Source organism: Haplochromis burtoni, unplaced genomic scaffold, assembly GCF_018398535.1.
Source record: "Haplochromis burtoni strain Fernald_Lab_line unplaced genomic scaffold, NCSU_Asbu1 Contig_585, whole genome shotgun sequence".
Classification (NCBI taxonomy): Eukaryota; Metazoa; Chordata; class Actinopteri; order Cichliformes; family Cichlidae; genus Haplochromis; species Haplochromis burtoni.
Genome location: NW_024582946.1, coordinates 226,357 through 243,453, shown reverse-complemented (window position 1 = coordinate 243,453; position 17,097 = coordinate 226,357). Strand labels below are relative to the sequence as shown.

The 17,097-nt window shown below is 42.7% G+C and overlaps 1 protein-coding gene across 1 annotated transcript in view; it reads left to right on the top strand.

Annotated features, from left to right (window-relative positions):
• LOC102294053 (netrin receptor UNC5D) overlaps positions 1-17,097 on the top strand; it is a gene marked incomplete at its 5' end in the record, with an annotated part of 168,017 nt that overhangs the window by 52,027 nt on the left and 98,893 nt on the right. The window contains 3 exons of the mRNA XM_042214549.1: positions 1,144-1,247; positions 14,864-15,044; positions 15,821-15,988. Of these exons, the coding sequence (XP_042070483.1) occupies positions 1,144-1,247; positions 14,864-15,044; positions 15,821-15,988 (453 nt within the window). The remainder of the gene's footprint in view (positions 1-1,143; positions 1,248-14,863; positions 15,045-15,820; positions 15,989-17,097) is intronic.

Below are 17,097 nucleotides of genomic sequence, written 5' to 3'. Positions count from 1 at the left end.
AAGGGTCTATATATTTAAAAAACAATACTAGTTAATACAGCATTATAATAACATGACCATGTTATAACAAAATATTTGTGTGTCTCATGTTTTATTCAAGTTTTTTTAACCTTTGGTCCATTTGCTTACTTTATCTAAAGCAGTCTCTGAAGAAAATGTTGCACACTCCAACTTCAAAGTTGTAGCGACCAGTTGTATTTAAATAATGCCATATAACAAATTAACAAAACTATCTGGCAAATGATTTACAGTGTCTGTCCCCAAAGAGAGCGGAGTGTACAGACAACAGAGCCCTCTCCTTGGACCAAACTGTGCGAGCGCAACAAGCTGATTTTATCTTGAATTTGATTTTTTTAGCAATGAAATAATCAATTCCCAACAAAATGCTCTCAAGTTAGACACAATCAGCTACTTTCAACCACTCCTGTCTGAGACCAATACTGCTGCTAGAGTTAGAGGTTACAGAATCTGTAAGCCAAGCGAAAGTCAAAATAAATTAAATACAGTAAGAAAGCAACGTATTTCTTTTGTCCTTTGAGAGAAAAAAGAATATGTTTGGCGAATGACAGTAACTGTCCAGCTCTTTATCTACTGAGATTTGGGTGTCACTGTGTTTGCAGTCATTTTACACTGAGTGTAGCTGCCAGCTGAACTGAGGTTTTGACTGCAGGCTCAACACCTTCCCTCCTGTATGTGGATCTTTTACATGCAAGCAACCTCTTGTGATCCCAAGGGTTCATAAAAACCCATTCATAACTGAAGTGAAAATTTCAAAGGCACATTCCTGCTTTATGTTTTAACTGGTTTTCAGTGAATAGCTGCAGCGCAATAAGCTATCAAAGGCAGTTTGGAAAATGGGCCGAATAGGATCTGTCACTATTGTATGCACATGAGTGCCCAGGATGATCATAGCAATCCTGCTCACTTCATCCATCCAGCATATCCTTCAAACCACCTTGTTAACAGATTACCCAGCACAGGGCCATTGGATCCTCTCTATCGTATACAGGCTACATTGGATTTTGAAGGTCGTGGTGTGCAGAGCCGGTGGGGCAAGCCTGCGTGTTAGCTGCTAAAGGGAATTGAGGCCAGTCTGACCGTGACACTTGACACCTGACAGCAGCCTCTTATCTCCCCATACAGACCTGAGGAAAAACTTTGAGCAGGACCCCCAGGGGAAGGAGGTGCCAATCAATGGGATGATCGTTCTGCACTGTCGTCCTCCGGAGGGAGTGCCCGCTGCAGAGGTAAGTCCGCTGCTCCTCAGCTCCGCCTGTCCCAAAAGAGAAGAAGCTTATACTCCCACTGAGCAGAAAACATACGCATCAGAGCGGATACTTATTCTGTGAGAGTAGCTCTGTGCCACTCAGAAAGTCGATTCTACCTTCAGCTCCACTTTCTCTGACCTTTAAGAGATTGATATAGTTGTGTTTAGAAACTAGTGATAAGTGCACATAAATATTTGGACACAAAGGCACTGATTTCAAAGTCAGCTAGACACCTCCTGATGAAGAGGATTCACAATATAGCTTTTAATCCAAACCTCTATCCACAATATTGTCAATAAGATCTACACATCAGCCTTTCACATGTTCTCTTAGCCATGCAAACCAGAAACATCTGGCTTCAAATGCAGAAGTGGGATGTTGCTCCCTGTCCTCCTGGATTCTGTTGTTTGATCTGTCAGCTTCTACTGCGTGCTCATAAAAGGGTTGATTGTGCCTTGCGGTTACTATATGGATATTCAGGATAGGGATTGCACCACTGCACCTAAGAAATTATTTACAAAGAACAGTGGATATTTTCACTTGTCTGTTATCTGGGTTGAGTTTATTTACATGCACATCGTGTCCTATTTTCTCCCTCAAAGTCTGTTCCTGGAGAGGCTCATATATCACAATTACCATGAGAAACTTCATTAGTTATGGCTTTGATATGATCGCAACCTCTGATCTTCCGCAGCTTTCATTAGTAAATCATAAGAAGACATATGCACCATACTCCAAGAGACAAAAGTAAATCTTTCTTTTCCATATAGCTCGAGTCTTTCTCAAACAAAACTGTCATATTGGTACCAACTGTGTTGTCTTTCTTTGTCAATAATGACATAGTTTGGTTTCTAGCGGACGTAAGTCTCATACAGCATTTATCCCTTCTAAAGCTGAGCAATTGCCAGTAGGGCCAAGAATACATTCAGGTTTTCAAGGGTAAGTTCATATCATACCTGTATATCATCTTTTTTCATAACTTTGAAAAATTAATCATATGTGATCTACCTGTGTTGTTGAATGTCCTCAGGTTTCCTAAAGATTGGATTTCATCCATATTACAAACTCCTGATCCACATTATTTGTTACATTTACTTCAGCATGCAGATTATCAACATGTTTTACTGACAGCAAAAAATCTCAAGACGCGGTCACAGCAGCAACTTGGCTTGATGTCTTATGCATTTCTTCATCACGTTAAACTTTCTTGACACAGTAATCAAAGTGAAACATATATATCTGCTAATTACTTTTTGTGAGTTTAAGCTCAAGAGCACATCACGACCGCGTAGGTGTTCTGATAAGATTTGATTATCTGTATTTATGCTATAATTAGATAGCACACTGACTGCCATCAGATCCTTGCTATGTAGGTGTGGTGTAATTACAGTTTTGTTTCCACCAAATGTCCACCAAAACCATAACCACTTATTAAGTTAGACCTTTTTTTTATTCTAAGCAGGTGCTTTTATCACAGATACAAGGCCTTGGCTTAATAATCAGCCCATCAGTCATAGTAGTTATTGTTGTGACCCATATATTTTTCCACCATGTTCTGTTTTGTGGTCCTCAGCTTCAGCTGACAAGTTTCCAGGTCCTCTAAGATCTGTCAGTATATGATACAGTGTTCTGGCTACAATGTTTGAGTAAAGGAGTAAATTCATGTCTTCAGAAACCTCCATTTTTTGGACAGGTTAAAGCTGATTACTGCAATAAAAGTCAATAACCTAGTAGACTATATTTGTTTAATCTTTTATTTTCTAGCATTTTATACATCATATTATTAAATTGTTATTTGAGAACATATTTCTGTTGTTTTCTGAGTTTCTGACTTTGTATACATAAATGTGGCCAGTAAAAGTAAGAGCATGTGAACATTTAGATAGATGGTGCAAGTCCCTGTCATCTTTTTGCTAACACTTAATTATAAGGGTTTAACTGTAACTGGATGTTTGTTTTTTAAAGTCTGTTACTTGATGACCCTGATAACAAGTCAGGTGAAGCCCAGGATCAGGTCTAGGTCAGATAACAGTCAGACAATATTGTTATAAAGTTTTTAAAGGACACCTATATGCTCTCTTGGATTTTTTGTCATATGTTCCGTTATACCAGTGAGCTCCAGCTCTGAAGATGTTTTTTTCTAATCTTGGCTCTTTATGATGTCAGTAAGAGCAGATTTCCCTGATATAGTCACCTCAGGTGTGCTCTAGATGCGAGCACAACAGTCGCACCCATACTCTTTCTTCTGAACCTTCTGTTTATGAGGGGCAACCAATCTGAACAAAGTTGCCTTAAAAGAAGTTGGGATGGAGTTGAAAAGGCTTGTTTTAAGGTGAGGATGAATAAGGGAACTGCACCAAGTGTCAGTATATCATAAAAAAGGATTATTTGAACTGTGTATCAAGCAGAGCTACTCTAATAGAGTGGAAAAAATTGGTTACACTGGTTACCTCTAAAGAGCATTTTGTTGTTATTATTATATTTTTTGCTTCAAGCATTTAAATCATGGTTAGAGCCAACTTAAATGGAGGCTCCCAGGGAGATGGAGGACACGTTTCATACACAGTGACCTGCAGTACTCACTCATCAGGGCAAATAGTGTTCAAATGTCACCAAATACACATTTGGCACCAAATGTCCATTCCTCTTATTTTTATGTAGACTTGCAATAATCAGCATGAACAATATATGTGTGACTGCTGTGTGCAGGAAACAGATTTAGGCAGAGGTCAGCTTCTGGCCCCGCACTGTCTAAATGATTCAACATGAAAATGGAGGAGTGATGTCATTTCAGTACTGCAGAACCCACGGCGTGGATAAAAATAGGTGAATCCGTGTGGCTCAGACCGAATCGCAATGTCCCATCTAGTCCTTTGTCAACACAAATGAGCCCGGCCACAAGAGATGGGAGTGAATAATGTAGGGAGCACAGGGCAGATATCTTCAGCCCAGTCGATTTCAGCGCACCTTGTCCATGAAATATTGAGATGGCGTCCGTGAGTGCGCTAGTATGAGGTTTCAGTGACTGCAGCTGCAGGATGGCTGCTGCTGTGGTAGGACCAATAGGATGCGAGAATGCAGTTTGAAGTGCGGCGCATAGGCTGTGTTTGGAAATCAACCTCGTCAGCAAGGATGTCAGTGTGAGCTAATGAGTCTCCAGTCACTCGCGGTGGAATCATTTTGCATTATGTGGTTACAACAGTTTATTTGGGCTGGAGTCTGACACTGAGCAGGAAGGTCTCCTGCACTCTGGAGATCTTTATTTGCACGAGGGAGGGGCCATGGCAGATGTCCTGTAGTCCACCTCCTTTTCTGTCATTTAGTTATTCCTCCTACTCTGTAACAGTCAGCATTGTTTGTCTTTTCTGTTTCTTTCATTTATGTACAGAAACCCCTCTAAAACCATGAATACATAATTATGTATGATGAAGAAAAGCACTGACCTGACATTAGTTTGGCTTTGTTAAGTAGTTATGAAAACATAATACAGCAGTGTCCTTTTTAATTGTGAAAACCTGTACAAAGACAGTTAAGTTCCTCTTTGAAAAGGTGCAGTAGGTCAAGTGGAAGATTAAAGTTGTTGCATCTAGGCTGACACTTGCGAGTAGGAGTGAGCACTTTTATATCTCTGGGGCTCAAAATTTGCATGTTAGACAACACAGTGCTTGCTGAAACTTTTGATTGGGGGAGCTTGTGTTGTGGCTGTGAACAGTCAGACAGGAAGCTCCGCTGACACAACGCAGTTTTACCTCTCTAGATCACTTTCTTTGGAAATATAGTGCGCACCCGAGTCTTTCTAGTTATTATTATTGCCATACTTCAGTCTAAATCAAATCTAATTCTGTAAGACAGAATTTATATATTTATTTTTATGCAAAAAATGCAAAAAAATTTTATGCAAAAAATAAATATATGGCGACCGTGGCTCAGGGGGTTGGGAAGCGTATCTGTAACCGGAAGGTCCCGGTTCGATCCCCGGGCTCTCTGTCCTGGTCGTTGTGTCCTTGGGCAAGACACTTTACCCTACCGCCTACTGGTGTTGGCCAGAGGGGCCGATGGCGCGATATGGCAGCCTCGCTTCTGTCAGTCTGCCCCAGGGCAGCTGTGGCTACAACTGTAGCTTGCCTCCACCAGTGTGTGAATGTGAGAGTGAATGAATAGTGGCATTGTAAAGCGCTTTGGGTGCCTTGAAAAGCGCTATATAAATCCAATCCATTATTATTATATTATCTTTATCTTTTGAGTAAAAAAAAAAATGTGATCAATGATCATACAAATGCATAATGTTAACTACAATCCTTTAAATCTCAGCAACTTGTGAGAAGTCAGCAAGTTTAAGTCTCTAATTAAGAAATTGTAGAAAACAGATAATGAGACACTGATACCTCCAGGTAGTGTTTGGTAAAATTAAATGTTGGCCTTAGAAGGAAAACGGTTCCTTTTCTTTCCCCAATTAAGAATATTCCCTTAACCATGAATACATTTAAAACTATTTTTATTTATTTATTTATTGTTTGTTTCCTTTAATGAGCTCTAACCTTTCAGACTTTCCACTGCATTTGAGGAGACAAAAACCTTCAGATGTGGCAGTGGTTATCACTAGGTGTAAACCTAGTGATAAAAATATAACTCCATGGAAGTTGTCTAACTGTGATTGGCACATTTTTACTAAGAGAAATAGGAGAATTGGGTGGTTTCTTTTCTTACAAAAACTCAACTTCTTTTACCTGCTTCTTAGAGCAGCCATGCCTGCACTTCAATCTTCTGCAGTATCTTCAAGTCACAGGTCTCCGGCACACTTCTGCACCATGTCCCACAACAACTGAAGCAAAAGTGAGGGTAGGAAACGTAAGAGTGCAATTTGTGACGCATGCCCCGACAACAGTGAAACCTGAGGTGGCAGACTTACACTCAAGAACACACTCAAAGAAAAAGAAACAGAACTTTCTAACAGGCTTTGTAGCACAATTTGAAATACTGACATGAAAATTACAACTGAGTATTAGTGCAGGTCCAATTATCTGCTGTACTCAAGAGGAGAAATAAAGTATTTCATATATTTTAGTATATAAATTGATTACAAAAAAGCTTAAAAATATACTAATCATATTTGAGCTGAGTTACAAAGGTGGCCTGTAGTGACAAATAGAGAGCGGTAAATATTACGATATCTTAGTTTTCCATTGACTTGCACTAATAAAGATTATTTTCATCCAAATAAGGTATGTGCTTTTGCAATAGAACGAGGAAAAAGGAAGACACAAACCAATGAATCAACCAGCCAAACAGTCTGCATGTGGACCATTTGTAGCCTGTTTTAGGTTCCTCTTATCAATTACCCTTTGATCAACATATTCACTCAAAGACTGAAAAAAAGAAAAAGAACGGTGGAAATAACCAACACATGGATACTTTGATTTTTAAGTATATTACTGTTTTAGCAAAGCAGCACACTAGCATTGTGGTTAGCACTGTTGCCTCACAGCAAGAAGGTCCTGCGTTCAATTCCACCATCACCATTATTCTGTGTGGCGCATGTTTTCCCCATGTTTTGTGGGTTCTCTCCAGGTACTCTGGCTTCCTCCCACAGTCCATAGACATGCAGTTAGTGGGGACATGTTTATTGGAAACGAATAGTTATGTCTATAACTTCTGTTCCCTGAAGAAGAGGAACGAGGTACAACACATAAGTATGGGATATCACGCCCTCGCGTGTCCTGGCTGAAGAAACCTTTAATCACGCCTTTAAGGCAGATGACGTGTGATGACACGCGCACAGCCCCGCCTGCACATATAGCCGCTGTCATCACAGTCATCCCTCAGTTCGATAGCCGCTCTTCACCAAGCCAAACTGCTCAGTGGGGCCACCTTGTGTTGTACCTCGTTCCTCTCCTTCAGGGAACAGAAGTTATTGACATAACTATTCGTTCCCTTTCAGTCGATTCACTCGGTACAACACATAAGTATGGGACATATATACACGCCCCACAGAGCAGCCACCGAACCGGAATCGGACCACCACATCCTTAGTGAGTGGTAGACCCAGCAGAAAGGACAGCATGAGCCACCGAAGGGGCTGTAACGTCCAACCGATAAAACCGCACAAAAGTGTGCGCTGATGCCCAACTAGCTGCCGCACAAATATCAGCTACAGGCACCCCTTTAAAAAGAGCCCATGAGGTTGCCATCCCCCTGGTGGAATGAGCTCTCACCCCGTGGGGAAAAGCAAGACCACCGGTGTCGTATGCCAGTGAGATAGCTTCTATAATCCAGTGGGACAGCCTCCGTTTGGACAGAGCTCTACCTCTATTTGGATCAGCGAAGCAGACAAACAGCTGGTCACATAAACGCACATTCTGAGTGCGCTCAATGTAGGTGCGTAGCACACGCACTGGACAAAGAGAATGCTGCATCCTCTGCTCCTCAGATGCAAAAGGAGGGGAGCAAAAGCTCAGCAACTCAACTCCATTGAGCTATAAGATGCAGGCATGATCTTGGGAAAGTAGGCAGCATTTGGAGGCAATACGACCTTGTGGCCATCAGAAGAGAACTGTGTGCAGGAGGGATGCACAGAGAGCGCATGAAGGTCACCCACTCGCTTTGCCAAAGCCAAAGCGAGAAGTAATGCAGTCTTATACGAAAGAAATTTCATATCCACAGACTCAATGGGTTCAAATGGGGGGCTACAAAGGGCCTCCAGCACCAAAGACAAGTCCCAAGCAGGGACACTGGACTTAAGCACGGGCCTCAGCCGGCGAACTCCTTTCAGAAAATGTATGGCGAGGGGATGTGCACCTAGTGTCACCCGATCAAAGCCAATATGACAAGCAGATATAGCTGCTAAATAAACCTTAATTGTTGAAAATGAAAGGCCCTTATCCAGCAGCTCCTGCAGGAATGTCAAAACATCCACAATAGAGCACTGAAATGGGAGAATGTGGTGGTCCTGGCACCATTGCTCGAAGGCTCGCCATTTGTAAGCGTACAAGCCTCTAGTAGATGAGGCCCTAGCGCTCTCAATTGTCGCTATCACACTAGGTGGCAAACCCTTAGCAATCAAGTTTAACCTCTCAGCAGGTAAGCATGAAGGCGCCACAGATCTGGGCGCGGATGAAACACTTCTCCTCCCGCCTGAGAGAGGAGATCCCTGTGGAGAGGAAGCTGCCAAGGACTCGCTGCTAGCAGGCTGATTATCTCTGCATACCACGACCTTGTGGGCCACCAAGGGGCCACTAGAATCAGAGAGAGAGGGGGAATGCCGACGCACTCTCTCTAGAACTGGAGATATCATTTCCACTGGGGAAAATGCATACAGGAGCACGTCTGGCCATTGGTGCGCTAGCGCGTCCAAACCCAAGGGTGCATCATGGTCGATTATGGAGAACCATGCATATGCAGGAACCATGCAGGAGCGCTGACGGGCTTCAGCCCGCCAGCGCTCCTGCATGGTTCCGGCTCGTCATCGGCTAACCCGTCAACATAGTCCATGTGGTCAGCCCAGCTAATTGCGGGGACATAGACCGGAAAATCCTCGTCTTCGGACTCGGATGAAGCCGGGGCTCCAGACTTGGAAAGGAGAGGGTCATGCCGTGCGACAGCCGAGCGTCAGCACTTTTTCCACAAAGGTCACCAGTCTTTCCAGGGTCGAGCGCCGGAGCTGGCGACATAACGCACAGGATTCAGGTTCCGTCAACGCTCTCCTAGCGTGGACGATCCCCAGGCAGACAGGGCAGGCATCGTGCTGGTCGCTGTTGTGCAAAGAGGAACCGCATCCCTGAGGACAGGGGCGAACAGAAGATTTCTGCTTTGCTCGCTTCAGTTTGGAGTACATTCCAAAACACAAAGCAAAACGCTGTACGGGAAAAACTTGAAATTAGCGCTCCGCGGGCAGCCTACACACCAACTGCGCGGTGGAGGCTAACACCAACAGGGGCAGTTAAGCTAAGTTCAAGTCGGCAGACAACGGAGCTAACTAGCAGCAGCTAGCTAGCCCAACTCAGCAGAGGTGTTCTCAGCGAGGTGAAGAGCGTAAGAACTGAGGGATGACTGTGATGACAGCGGCTATATGTGCAGGCGGGGCCGTGCGTGTGTCATCACACGTCATCTGCCTTAAAGGCGTGATTAAAGGTTTCTTCAGCCAGGACACGCGAGGGCGTGATATCCCATACTTATGTGTTGTACCGAGTGAATCGACTGAAAGGGAACTCTAAATTGCCCATAGGTGTGAATGTGATTGAGAATGGTTGTCTGTGTGTACTGGTGACCTGTCCAGGGTGTACCCTGCCTCTCGCGCTAAGACAGTTGGGATAGGCCCCTTAGGCTCCCCCTGCAACCCTTAAAAAGGGATAAGTGAGTGAATGAATGAATTACTGTTGTACATATTGGGGATTACTAACTAGCTTGATTAAGTCTCTATTTGCTACATGCCCTTGTTCAGACACCTAAATGCAGCTGTTAGCTAAGATGTTCAGCATGTTCATCAGTTATATAATGCTCTAAAAAACCAACCAAATCCCTGTATTATTGTAGGGTCTCTCCCACAAGACATTTGACGTGGCTGCTATTGTGTATGTTTCTGTATGTTTAGACTTGTTGAAATGGTCTTAAATCAACAATTATACCCTCTCAGCCATTTCACATCATTTCTTTGTAAAGAAAACAGTCTTAATCAAAAGTAAAGTCTTTGTTGGTGTCTTTTTATGAATTCAGTGGGACAAAATAAATGTAAGCATCAAAATGTAACTTTCTATGGGGTCTTTTTGCAACAAAATATCTCATATTCAGAGAGCTGAAATTAATTTGGCTATGGTTAGAGAACATAGAAGGAACTTATTTGCAATTTTGTTTCACGGCTCCCGATCCAAGACCAATTCTCCACTTGTAGTTCACAGATATCAGGAGATGTGAATGCAGAGTAGATCTTTTAACTTGGGGAGAAAAGAGGTCCATGAGAGCCTTGTATAATGAGTTTCTTTTGAGAGGTTACTCTTAGAGAAAGTGTGAAATGAACAGCCAAACTGGAAGCCAATTTCAGCTTCCCTGAATGAAAGCCTTTAATCCAGGATGAATCCCCTTGATCTACAGTAGCTCAGGTAGACAGGCCACAGTACAAAGGAGCATCAACTAAATGCTCCTGCACCGTGATACAAGCTCTCCTCTGGTGAGCTTCACAAAGACATTGCGATGCAGCTCCGAAAACAAGTTAGCATTTAACTCTATCCCACCTCCCGCCTCTGTTGCACTTGTTTCTACTTTCACATCCGACTCCTCTGTTATTTTCTCATAGGTCAGAGAAAAGCTCCTAGAGAGCAGATGATGAGCTTCATTATTAAGCCGAGCAATTACATCCCTCCCGGCCCAGGCCGCAGCCGGGCGCTCCCTCTATTTATTTCGTTAAGATAAGACAGATCGAGGTGGAATAGTAATGCAGCGCCTTGTAGCTCAGAGGGGAGGAGAGGTGGCATTTGGGAAGCAACAGGGGAGAGGGGATGGGCGATGCAGACCCACTTTCTGTTCTCCACGTATCATTCTTGATTAACCTCCAGAGCAGGAGAGCACAACAGAGCTGCAGATAGCTCCCCTCCGAATGAACCTGCCGCTGTCGGGCTGACTGTTCGGATGAACACAGCATGTCATGCTGAGTTCAAAGTGTATCTGTGTGTATGTGTGGATGCACACATACTTTTAATGACAAGGCCTGCTGATTGGTGGACGGAGAGATCTATTGGGAGGATCAGCCCTGAAGCCAGGAGTCTGATTTGCTGGTGTCACGTGATCACCAGGGATATGCCTGGTGGCACACTTAATCTATATAATTGCACTGATGAGATGCTCAGCAGAGGAAAACTTCTGTTTCCCACAGTCAGGCAGGTAAGAGTCACCCACAGGCGGAAGGAGATCATGTTAAATTGTGACACCTAAGCATGACTTAGCAGACAGATTTTCCTCCTTAGGGCACTGAAGCACTCCATTTGTACTGAGTCACCTTGACATCAAATGACCATTAGAGCCAAGCAATGAGACACACGAGCAGAGGGGAAAAAATGCTTCAGCTGGCAAGGACTTGATCAGCACTGTCCTCATAAGTCTTGGTGATGGCTACAGTGTCACCCGTTTACATTGCTCTTCTGTCCTCTAATTGCCCCTCGACACCCACATTTCTCAGCATCTAATCATCAGGAAATGTCATCAAGAATAAGCTGTGTATGTGTATGTGTGTGGGTAGTTAAGTAGATAAGGGAACCTGGCTGCTGTGAGGACGTGACCTTCAGGGGCAATTCGGGTAATGAAATCACAGGAAGGAAGTCCTGATGCCGGGGGCCCACCTGGTAACCCCTCTGTCAGGGCTGACACTGATGACCGCATCCTAAGTGAAACAAATGTGCCAATTAGGCAATTCATTCCTCACATCCTCTACCACACAACCACTGGCCTAATTTGTATTTGTCCCTTCATCTTTTTCCCCCATCACCTCCTCCTTCTCTCCCTCTCTTTGTCTCTGTCTCTCTCCTCCCTTCTCTTCCGCTTGGTGAATCTTTTCATCAGTACCCAAGGGCTGTTAGTGGCAGACAGACAGCTAATGTGCAGTGTGGCCCCACACTGGGAGGGCCAGCTCGTGCCACACATTAATTGCCTCTTTCAAGTCACGGATTTCCCCACAGGGTAAAATTGAAATAAATACATAAAAAAAGTTGTTGGTGGTGGTGGTGGGGGGGATGGATGTAGTGCGGTGTGGGAGGGTGCCAGGACTCGTGTCATCCCTTCAGTGACGGATGACTTTAATCATGAGAAATTAGACCCCATCCCCTGCCCTGCTCCTCTGACTCTCTGTTTTCTTATCTATCTAACGATGCTAGGCCGCTTAACCTCTGATGAAACCCCCCGTGTTAGAGGCCAGTGTTAAATTATACAGAAAAATCTGCAGGCCCTCAGTCGCACTGTAAAAAAAGAGAAATTCTCATTCTAACTTGAAGTGGCACAACTGGTTGAAATAGAAGTTCGGAAAAATACAAAATGAGAGAAATGATTACTATGTTATGACGTTCATTATCATTTTTATTCATGTCAATATATACCTGCAATCCATCATCCCTCAGGTCTGTGTGTCATTTCTATTTACCCAGTGTTTGCATGCCCACAGGCGCTTCCTATTTGCATCCAGCCTGAGTGTTGTTTATTATAAAGGGTGGCTGCCTGTGCTCTTCCTATAAATCCATCAGCCCAGCCCATTTTGCTGCGCTATGAATGTAATTTGCAAATGCAGCGATGCAGCTCCCTTACCAGGGTAGAAGCAGTAAAGCGTCACTAAGTTTGTAATTCATAATTAGTTTTCCTCTCTGTTGCTGGTAATTGGTTATAGCACATCCTTTGACTGCCTAATGGCTTTAGCGTTAGTGGTTATACTGCCTAGTTGTGGCTAATCAGCAGGGTGGGCCTTGTAAAATGTAGCTGATCAGCAGTTATGTGTATTGCTGGGCTTTTTTAAGGGTGCTGAATCCAGATACAGGATCTGCTACTAAGATTTGCACGTTGAGGGTTCAGTATGCTCGAAACAAACAAAGTGTTGCTTCACCATGTCGAGCCAGTGCTCAAGACAGGAAGTGTGCAGTCTATTAATCTTATTTATCTGTCTTAGACCCATTGTTTTAGCATTTCTGCCCTTTAAACCAACTTTCTTCTGACAGGCTGCCCCTTGCAAGAAAAGGATGTGAATAGCAGGACTTCTGTGTGTTCTGTGGATGTCTTCAGTCACTGACAGCATGAAGAGCCAGGAATAGAGAACCAAAGCATAATAGGGGTTCTTTAATAAATGTAATAAAGGACTTGTATAAATGTAGTATGTTTATAGTAAAGGATGTAAAATTTGAGTCGCCACAAGACAATTTAGTTAAATGGAAAACCGAGGTTTGCATGTGGTTAACACTGTGAAAATGTCTATTTTAACCCAAATCTAATTCTATTCAATTCATTTTCATTTATATATTGCCAAATCACAACAACAGTAAACCTCAAGGCACTTTGTATTGAAAGGTAAAGTGACCAATTACTTGGCAACAGTAGGAAGAAAACACAGAGTGATATGTTAGCTCAGAGAGTGAAAAGAGGTGTGTGAAGAAAAAACACTCAGTGAATCATGGGAAGGTCTATAGCAGCTTAGCTAAGGGAGGATTCAAAAACAAAAGTTTTAAGCCTAATCTTAAAAGTAGAAATGGTGTCTGAATCCAATCTGGGAGCTGGTTCCACAGAAAAGGGGCCTGAAAGCTCTGCCTCCTATTCTACTATTAAATACTCTAGAAACCACAAGTAAGGCTGCAGTCTGAGAGCTAAGTACTCTACTGGGGTGACACGGTACTATGAGGTCTGATTATTCCTTGTTGTAAGGAGAAGAATTTTAAATTTAATTGTGGATATAACATGAAGCCAATGAAGGGAAGCTAATATAGGAGAATTACCCTTTCTTTTTCTTGTCCCTGCCAGCATTCTTGCTGCAGTATTTTGGCTCAACTGAAGACTTTTAATCGAGTTTTTAGGACAACTTGATTATAATGAATTACACTAGTCCAGCCTACAAGTAATTAATGTATGAACTAGTTTTTCAGCATCACTCTGAGCAGGATTTTTCTAGCTTTAGGGATATTGCACAAATGCAAGAAAGGAGTCCTACATATTTGTTTAACATGTGCATTTAACCACATATCCTGGTCAAAAAGATCTAACCTACAGCGTAAGCTATTCCATTAGTTTCTCAACTTTTAAGCCGCAGCATTTTGCTTGTTTGTTTTGTTTTTTTCTGTTTGTTTTTTGATCAGAGGGTGGACTACCAAGTCATCAGGAAAAGGTAGCAAACCTGGTTAGCATAGCTGCTAAGTAGTACAAAGCTGCAGACTGATAAAGTGCTAAAATGTCTATCACCAAAACTCAAGAATAAACGTCTTGGGTGGGCTGTACCCCACATATTAAAATGCTCTAGAAGGTACCAACAGCACAAACATAGTCTAGTTTAGTAACACAGAACTAAGGCCTAGCACCCGATTGGAGCAGCCTGTGTTAGCAAACCTGTCCATTAACTTTAATCCCAAGCAGTATTTAAATCCCCCCACCGTAAAGCTCTGATGAAAGGGGAAGCTACCCATAGAGGTCAAAGACCTTGTTTATAAAAGGCAGTTAACATGTTTTTAAGGCTAAAGTTTGGCACTTTACCATGAGAGTCTATGGGGATTGATTTGCTTTTTAACCTAACCATAAATGGCAAAGAGAGGAACTGCATTTTTTGGCTCTTCCATCTTTGGCTTCTTTTTATAGCCTCAAATAGGTAAATCAAGATAGCCATTTGATTAAACCAACCCTAACCCCTATACCCTATCCAAAGCTCTTCTGTATGTCAGAAAATAAACTTTATTTTGAATACATGTCAACATAGCTATCAGTCATTATTTCCTGTGTTATTGGATTGCTTTAAATCTTGGGTCCATTTGTCTGCCCATGTAACATGGTGTTAAGTGGAATTGCTCTAGTGTGTTGTACTTAACTATGATGTTAGTGATATTTGCTGCAAACACTCCTCATATGAGTACTATATTACCACTCTTTGACAGGTGGAGTGGCTGAAAAATGAAGAGCTGGTGAGTTCCCTGACGGATGACAACATCGACACCCGAGCCGACCACAACCTCATCATCAACGAAGCGCGCCTGTCCGACTCGGGCAACTACACCTGTCTGGCCAGCAACGTTGTGGCAAAGAGACGTAGCGCCACGGCAACTGTGATAGTCTTTGGTACGCCATCGTAGCAGCTGCTTATTGCCTGCTACAACACATTACAGAGTAGTGACACAATGTTTACATGGCACTTCAGATCAATTTGTTCGGCTTCCTGTGCCCCTATACACAAGTGATTAAGAGACCCGTCTCTGTGTTCCCACTGAAGAGCAATGTTTCCTCTTTATTCAGATGAATGTATTATTCAAACACTCAATTTACTGCCTCTCATTTAAAATCAATGTGTACTTTATGAAAGGAAATAAGCCAGTGTGTCTTAATCTCATTTAAAAGGAGTGTTGCTTATTAAGTATTTATTTGCCAGAGGCCTTCCAGAAACGTGGGTTCGCCAGCTTTGATAGCACTGCTGAGCAGAGAGAGAGAAAGACAGAGAGATCATAAAGTGCTTCAGTCACAACGCTAAGCAGTCGACTCCAAACCCGTCAACCAGTATGAGTCGGTGTCGCCTTTAGAAACGACGTTTCCGTTTCATGGCTGCTTTCTTTGCTTTCGCATAGTTCCTTGTCTTTATCTTAATCCAAGTGCAAGAAACACTGAACTGAGCAATTATGAAACAGGGAGCTGTATATCCAGCGTATTGCGCTGTGCTCAATCTGCTCCTACCGTTATACATTGTTGCCTTGCACTGCCTCTGAGCCTGCATAATCATTAATAACCCCAGCAGCTCTTGTTAGAGTGTTTAACTATGCCAGAGTTCAGTAAAAAGTATTATTCATTGCCGTGCCCTCACTCTACTTCTTTTTCTTTTCTTAACTTTGCTGGACTCTCTCCAGTGAATGGCGGCTGGTCCCTGTGGACGGAGTGGTCGGCCTGTAATGCGCCATGTGGGCGGGGTGTCCAGAAGCGATCTCGGACCTGCACGAACCCGGCACCACTGAATGGCGGGGCCTTCTGCGAGGGCATGTCCGTACAGAAGATCACTTGCAACGCGCCCTGTCCAAGTTAGTTCTACTTCTCAGTTTTTGCTTAGATTAAGCACAGCTTAATGGGGCTGTGAAGATACAAAAAGTAGCTTTTGCTACGTGTCAAAAACTATTAATGCTTGGCTGAAAATAATTAAGCTGGTAAGTCCGACAAAAATGTTCACATTAAATGTTCTAATGATATTAGCGCATGATGACTTAATTATCTCCAATTCTAGCACTTCTGTTTTCAGTTGAATTTATTGCAAGGCTGTTTAATTCTATTTGAACAATAACAGTAACATTTAGCTATCGCTGACATGTAGAGTGACGTTAATAAGCTTCATTCGTGCCTCATTAGCATTGCAGGCAACCAATAAAGGGACTGCAGTGGTCAGTTCCAATAGTGGTTACACATTATTCCTTTGCCAATGAGAGAGAGCACTGCTATGCTCAAGAAACTACAAACAATAAAAAGAAGAAGGCGGATTTATGATGCAAAGTAAAGTGACTAACAGAAGCAGTGGTGAAAGAGGTTATATGACTCAGTGCCCTGCATGCAGTTCAGTGGGAGAAGGTGAGCTTAGGTGCTTGTTGAGAAAATGAATTTTTACCTTACAAGAGCAAACAGGGAGGGATTTTGTTGATCTGGGGAGGTTTGTGCTCACCCAGGCAAAGGTTATCCTTTATGGTGAAGGATGCATCAACACACAGACATATCTGCAGAATTTAAATGGATACCTGTGACTGTTTCTTAAACAAAAGACTGCTATTGAGTCAAAACTAGTTTCGTTGCTCTGGATAACCACAACAGGCAAATAATAATAATATTAAAATAATTAATAATACTCATAAATTTGTCTTGTGTTTTATACATATGTAAAAAAAAAAAAAAAAAAAAGCCCCAATGCACACACTTTTCAAATTCTTAAAATTTGAATAGCAGGCATTGGGAAAAAAAGTGTGTGTGTGTGTGTGCGTGCATAAGTGTAAAGAGTGGGTGATTCAGGGAATAATGTACCTCTGCTGCAGTTCTGGCATTCATCCATTTTTGAGAATATTTCTATCAGGCTCTCCTCTGTGGGTGACCGCATTAATACCCGTGAATGAGCTTTTTATGTATGATTTCACTATTACATGCATATACC